The sequence below is a fragment of the Drosophila guanche genome, unplaced genomic scaffold (genome assembly GCF_900245975.1).
Source record: "Drosophila guanche unplaced genomic scaffold, DGUA_6, whole genome shotgun sequence".
Lineage (NCBI taxonomy): Eukaryota > Metazoa > Arthropoda > Insecta > Diptera > Drosophilidae > Drosophila > Drosophila guanche.
The window spans coordinates 284,763-291,862 of NW_022995758.1; the positions used below are offsets into that span (position 1 = coordinate 284,763).

Genomic DNA, 7,100 nt, shown 5'->3' on the forward strand with positions numbered 1-7,100 from the left:
GTGAAGGGGGAGGATCAGGTCTCGTATACACTACACATCCTTGTAAAAAGAAGAGCAGTGGATTTATTTAATTTGTGGTGTTTCGTGGGTGGAGTAGAGGACTCTATACTCAAAACATCAGATAATAAGACAGCGACAGCAGAGACAGACAGAGACAGACAGAGACGGAAAAATATATCAAGAGCGATTTAGAGTGAGAGGTCAATATGCACAAAAAAAACTACAACAGAGAGAGAGAGAGAGAGAGATCGAGAGAGACAGAGAGAGAGATCGAGAGAGACAGAGAGAGTTATTGCAAAAATGACGACACACATAGAATTAGAGCGACACACAGGAAATTGGGTGGTTGGGGCGGTCGAAAATATGGTTAAAACAGAGAGAAATAGAGAGAGAGATATCAAAATTCTACACTCTACACATATTTAGACTTAAGATCACGTTAAGATCATCACGAGCGCAACACAGAGATAGCAAATTATCTAGAGGTGTGTGTGGCATGTACTCTATATATATATATATAGAGTACATATATATATATATACTATATATATATCTATACATCTATACATATCTTCTATGTTGTTTTTGTGTGTGGGTTAGAGAGAGATATATGTATATATATCCAAGCAATTGTCTTGCCAAAATGTGCGTATGCATTTCCATATCCTGTACCTTTCCTTTCGTTTTCCTTTCCTGTCGCTCCTTCCGAACAATTACGAGAAAACGTTCTCAATTGTATATGAAATTAGCGGCATCGCATAGGGCATCGCTGTCATCATCGAATTTGCCATTCATGGCATAGGAACTGGTGCCGGTGCCATAAACCCATTCCTTTTTGATAAAGTCCCCATCGGTTGTCGATGACGATGTGTTATGCAGTCCACCCAGCGAGCTGTGGTCCAGCCGAAAGTCATCATCATCATCCGGATAGAGTTGCACGGGTATGCTGTCGGGTATTGAGTGCGGCTCAAACAGGTTCCCATACGGCGGTAGCGAGTGATTTAAATCGACATGATGATCGACCAGATCGCTATCAAAGTTCGAGATGCGAAACTTTGAGCTTGGCGGCGATTGTGGTGAGTGTGGGGCTGCCGAGTCCTCAAACATCACCTCCTCTTTGATGAACATATCGTTGGAGTTGTCGCCTGAGCCGGAAGAGTAGAGATTCGGTTCCACCTTGATTGCCGCTGTGGCCAGGGACGGTGATGATTTCTCATCATCATCATCATCATCGAAATGATGATTGTGATGATGATGATGCAGCTGCGGATGCTGTTGATGATGTGAATGATGATGCTGCTGATGCTGGTTGTGATGGGGGCTGACGGGGGACATTGACGTATGTTGGCCATGGCGCTGCAACTGCAATTGAGCGGCTGCTGAGGCTGGATCTTCGTCCTCATCGTCATCGTCATCATCATCCATGTCAGCAAGATGACGACGTCGGTGGTGGTTTCGGTGGTTACTGCGCTGCTGCGTGCCAGCTCCTGATCCACGCTGCTGCTGCTGACTCTGGCTGTTGCTATGCTGCTGCTGCTGCTGCTGCTGCTGCTGCTGCTGCTGCTGCTGCTGCTGTATATGATGATGATTGCGTGTGCTACGTATGATGGTGGAACCGGCCAGTGCAGCCGCCGCCGCTGCCGAAGATGCTATCGAGAGGGGCACACCCGTGGCCTTTGACACCAGCACAGTGGTGGAGGAGCAAGACGTTGACGACGATGACTGTGGCGATTGAGCGGGCGAACCAACTGTGAACAAATAAATGGAAATTTATTTACGCCCCTTTAAAAGCCTCCACGAGGGGGCTAACCCAACTCACCTCCGACTGCTGTATTTAACTGTTGCTGTACCACGCTGGTCAGAGCAGAGCAGAGCGTACCACTGGCACTCGCTGAGTGATGAATGATGGGCGTCTTGCGTATCAATTGCTGTGCACCATTGCTAACGATGGCGTTCCCGCTGCCATTGCTGCTGCTACTGCTGCTGTTGTTGCTGCTGGTGCCTGCACCGCTCTGGATGACCTGTGTATGGAGTACAGCACCCTGATCGGATGCGTTCTGTTGATGTTGCTGTCCCTGACCCGCTCCAGCATGTTGCTGCTGCATGTAGTTCTTGATGACAATCGTCCGTGAGGGCGTGGACATGAGATACTGCGATGATGCAGCTGGTGTCAGCTGTTGCTGCTGCAGCATAGATGGCGAATGCGAGGAGCTGATGCTGGCTGCGGATGAGGAGGAGTGCGGCTGATTGTGTAGCGAGGCATTCGAGGACTCATTGGATGAGTCCTCACCGGTGGTCAAGCGATTGGTGGTTGAGTTGACAATATGCGAGGAAGAGTTCACATCCTCGTCCCCACTGAGGCCAGAATGGTCGTCCAATTCCATTTGCTGCTGCTGCTGTTGTTGCTGTTGTTGGTGAGAGTGGTGCTGCTGCTGTTGCAGCTGATTGCTATTGCTTGTGCTAGTGCTGGGCATATCCAGATCGCTTGGCGGCTCCAATTTGACAATCGTTGTGGCCGTGGCGGATGTCGCACTGTTGCTGTTGCTCGAGTTGCTGCTGATGCTGGTGTTGGTGTGGGTGGTGCTCGCGGTGGTGGTATTGGTATTGATGATAGTATTGGTGGTGCTTCCCCCGTTCTGGCTGTTGGCATTGGCACTGCTTGCCTTTGCCTGCTGCGTGGCTACTGCCGTTGGCTGATCCCTGAGATGGACCTGCATGTGCGTTTGCAGCGAGGATTGCGTGTGGAGCTTCTTCTTGCATATTTTGCACTCAAAGGGAAAGTCGCCCGTGTGGGTGCGGGCATGGATCTTCAGGTTGTAGCGCTGGCCAAAGCCCTTGCCGCAGACATCGCATCTAAAAAGAAGCGGCGAGGGCACATAAAGTTTGTTAGAAATCGATACAAATTAGTACACAAAATTAGTTAATTTTTTAATTAGTTTGTTTTTTTTATCCTATTCCATAATTAGCAGATAATTGTTAATTGAAATAAATAAATAAATAAAACAAAAAGGATACTCACTTGTGCAACTTGACACCCGAATGGAGTTTCGAGTGTCCGCGTAGCGAGGCCAGGGCACTGAACACCTTGCCACAGATCTCGCAGGTGAGGTTCACATTCTCGTTGTGGATCTTCTTGTGAACCTTGAAGTACTCGAAGCTCATGAACTCCTTGTGGCACACCTCGCACTTGTACTTGTGCCGCTCCGACTGCTGGCCCGTATGCACCCTCATATGCTTGATAAAGTTGGGCCGGAAGCGCACCACCCGACCGCAGATTTGGCATTCGTACGGCTTGCAACGCAGGCAATGCTTCTCATAGTTCTTGAGCGACTTGAGCACCATGTTGCAGATTGCGCACTTCATGTTGTTGGCATGCCCGCTGCGATGGATGTCGAACAGTTCCTTCGATTCGAATTTCTCTACGCATTCCATGCACTGGTAGCTGCTCGATGAGCTGGCGGTGGCCCCCGTGCTGCTGGCCCCGCTGCTACCGCTACTGCTACATGGGGAAGAGCTGGATGCTGGCGATGATTGTTGATGTTTCACGGGATGGGATGATAGCTGTAGCTGCTGCTGTTGCTGTTGCGGCTGCTGTGATTGCGATTGTGTCTGTGGCTGCTGCTGCTGTTGGTTCATGGCCATCTGCTGCTGCTGGTGCTCTGGATGGGGCTGCTGCTGATGTTGTTGCTGTTGCTGAGGCGTTGGGCTCTGGGCCTGCAGTATCAATTGGGTGGCGGGCAGTGAAGCCGCCTGTTGCACCACATTCAGTACCGTCATTGGACTCCGGCTGATCACGGCCGATCCCGGCATCCGTACGTAGGTGGCGCCGGCGGACAGGCCGCCCACAGCATTGCTGATATACACGGGACGGCGCTGTAGCTGGACAAGTGCCGCCTCGGTGACGGGCACAGCAGTCATAGTGCGGGTGCTCGAGGTGCTCATAAGACTTCCGGCGGGCAGTTGCACCAATTGCTGTGCACCTGCCCCGCCCGCTTGCGGCGATTGCAGTTGATAATCCAATTGGGCCTGAATTTGGGCCTGTGCCTGCGCCAGTTGCTGCCGCTGGAGATGGGCCACCGACATGTTCTCGTCTTCGTCCTCGTCTTCATCGTCATCGTCTTCGGGCATATCGTCGTCCTCCACCTCGATCTTGACGCGAGTCTGAAGATGCGGATGCTGCTGTGCTGTCGTCTCTGGCTCCTCGTCGGCTTCGGCCGCCTGGGCCTCCTCCTCGATATCCTGCAGATTCTCATCGTTCAGCTCGGGATCCTCTTCCTCCTCGTCCAGCTCCTCCTCCTTGATGTCGCTGGCGGCCAGTACTGCAGCCGTGCTGCTGTTGCCAGTAGACTGGATGATAACGCGCCGGCCATTTAGCAGATGCTGCTGCTGCTGCTGTTGGATCATCAGGTGGTGATGCTCCTCCAGGTGATTGTTGTTGCTGTTGTTGCTATTGTTGCTAGTGCTGTTGCTAGAGGTGTAGGTGGAAACGGAAGCACTGTTGGTTGCCGTTGCGGTTGCTGCAGTTGTTGTTGGTGTCGGTGGGTGGTTATTCTCGAGCTTGGCCGCTGTTCCACCTCCAGATCCAGCTCCAGCTCCAACTCCTACTACCAGCTGATGAAGTGGTTGCAGATGCTGTTGTTGATGCTGCGGCTGGTGGTGCTGCTGCTGCGCCTGCGGCTGATGGTGTTGATGTTGATTGTGGTGGTGGAGATGGTGGTGCCGGTGGTGGTGCTGTTGATGGTCATCATCCTGCTCCATGGGAGCATCTTGTAGTATAAATTCGATTTGTTGCGATAATGCGCTATCGTTAATGGCAATCAGTCCGTCCATGTCCTTTGAGGTGGCTGCTGCAGCGACGGCGGAGGCAGAGGAGAATAGTGATGGCAGAGCAGTGCTACTGCTGTTTGTGCTTGTGTGGATGCTGCTTGATGCATTTGTTGCACTGCTTTCCATGGTATTGTCCCCCAGTCCTCCTGCTATGAGAGTGGGCGGCGGAGCTGCTGATGATGGTTGGGTGATACGATTGTGTGTGTGAGATGATGTGGGTGTGGGTGAGGTATTGAGGGGGCGCAACCTGCAGGTTCTCCTGCTTCTTCTTCCCAACTCCGCTCCTTTTTGCACTGCACCTCGACCTGCACTTTTTCTTATATTCCTATTCATGCACTGCTTTATTAGTCTCACTCCTTTGGTTGCACTGCTTTACTTCTTCTGCTCCACTGCCGTTTCGTATTCTTCTGCTTCTTCTTTTGTTTCTTTAGCTGATTCTTAGTTGTTGTTACTGGTGTGGCGCCTGACTGGTGCTTATTATTTACTTGCTCTGTTTCTGTGATTTACTTTGAATTCTTGTTTATTTTTGATTCTCGTTTTTGGTTCGCTCTTCCAAAGAATTTTCAACAAAATTTTCCATTTCCTTGTCATGCGGTTTTCGGTGCTTCCCATGCGTCGGCGGCATCGGCGGCTGCTACGTCGTCGTCGACGTTGGACGCGGCTGCTGCTGCTTCTGCTGCTTGATTTTGCTCATTTGCTTTCATTATGTCTTCTTATTGTATGTTGTTGTTGACCGCCTTTCGTTTTGTTTGTTACAATACTACATGCTACATGCAAAATCGCACACACATGCACAGATCCGGCCGCTGCGCTACGGCTCCCACTTCTGCTGTTCTTTCTTCTATTATTTACTGGTTTATTGTTATTATTTGTATTGATTTCCTCTCGCTTTATTGTTTTTTCCTTGTACTGCTGCTGCTTCTACTTTCCTTTCTTCTACACTTTTTTGTGCAATTGAATCTACTGCAATTTTGGATAAAAAGAAAACACAATCAAATTAATTGATAAATTTGGAATAGATAGTAAATGCGTTTTACAAAATCTTTCCTCACACCAAACACACATGCATATCCCCTGTCTTCACACACACACACACACACACACACAAGCGCGAATGTAACAAAAACAAAAAATTAATTTTAGCTTTTCCCCCCACCGCACACACATACGGACACATGCTAGTTTTCCCACTTTTAATCCACAATTTGTTCGGTTCTTTCGGTTCTCTTTCACACATTTTTTGTTTGACCTTTTTGTTCGTTTTTAATAGTTTTCCTTTCGCCTTCACATTCTGCTCTTTCGCTTCGTTTCGGTCTTCCTCTTCTCCTTTGCGCCTTTTAGTGCCTTGTTCTTTGCCTTTCACACACACACGAAAACACACACACACACACACACACATGTACGTGAACAGAGAACGAACCCGTGAAAACTTGTGAAAAAAGTAACTTTTTGATTCTCTTTTCGAATTTTCCTTTGGGGGAAAATTATTCTTTTTTTGCGACGCAGCGCACGAACACTGGGAACAGCAACAACTACGACAACAGCGGCGCGACAATTAGCGGCGGCTGCGCTGCTTTTGATTCCGCTGCGACTGCGGCTGCTGCGGTGCTACTGCTTCTTTTTGCCTATTTGCCTTTTTGCTCCCCCGCGAGAATTTTTTGTTCGGCTTTGCCTAGTGGGCCGCTGCCGCTCTTATTGAGAGCAATTGCACAGCAATTTACAATTTTTAACCAACCTCGCGCGTTTGCACCCAGCTTCGGAAGCTGTATTTTATTACTCTTTTTTTGGCGATGTTCTTTCTGTTCAATAATAACAAAAATCGCTCCCCGTGTTCGAGCGGTATGTTTGTGTGAGTGTAAGTTTCCGTCTCCCTTCTTTCACACTGCGCGTGCAGGGTTGCATGCGGCTAGTGTTGGAAAGCGTTCGTAGTTGGACAACAGACGCGCCAATTTGCGCAATTTAAACAATTTTTTGAAGTGTTATTCCCGAGAAGCTGACGGGAGCAGCCGCCTCAATTATATTTCCCCTTCTTCCATTTACTTTTGTTCTAGCAGCAATTCCAGGCACTGACTGTCCCAAAGTCATCTTCATATTTCGCTTTACTTATGCGCATTCCGACCCTCACTCACACCAACATCCATACACCCACACAGAGTCTAGCAGGATTGCGAGAGCTTGAAGCCCAAAAGTTTAATAGGAACCAAAAGGGGGGAAAGCAGTGGTGAGAGCGTGAAGCAGAGCAGAGCTGACCTAACAAGCGGCAGCGGAAATAG

General features: G+C 49.3%; 1 protein-coding gene across 5 annotated transcripts in view; it reads right to left on the minus strand.

Annotated features, from left to right (window-relative positions):
• Nucleotides 1-252: 252 nt before the first annotated feature.
• LOC117590467 (zinc finger protein 236) overlaps nt 253-7,100 on the minus strand; it is a 10,980-nt gene continuing 4,132 nt past the window's right edge. Inside the window, exons 2-5 of one of the 5 annotated variants that reach the window (XM_034283113.1) lie at nt 5,133-5,176; nt 3,020-5,099; nt 1,820-2,853; nt 253-1,748 (exon numbers count right to left, since the gene is read on the minus strand). In XM_034283113.1, the coding sequence (XP_034139004.1) occupies nt 730-1,748; nt 1,820-2,853; nt 3,020-5,099; nt 5,133-5,160 (4,161 nt within the window). In that variant the 5' untranslated portion in view covers nt 5,161-5,176 and the 3' untranslated portion in view covers nt 253-729. Of the gene's footprint in view, nt 1,749-1,819; nt 2,854-3,019; nt 5,791-6,247; nt 6,491-6,562; nt 6,712-7,100 lie in introns of those variants that run through there. The other 4 variants (XM_034283112.1, XM_034283110.1, XM_034283111.1 and 1 more) reach the window with 4 other exon arrangements.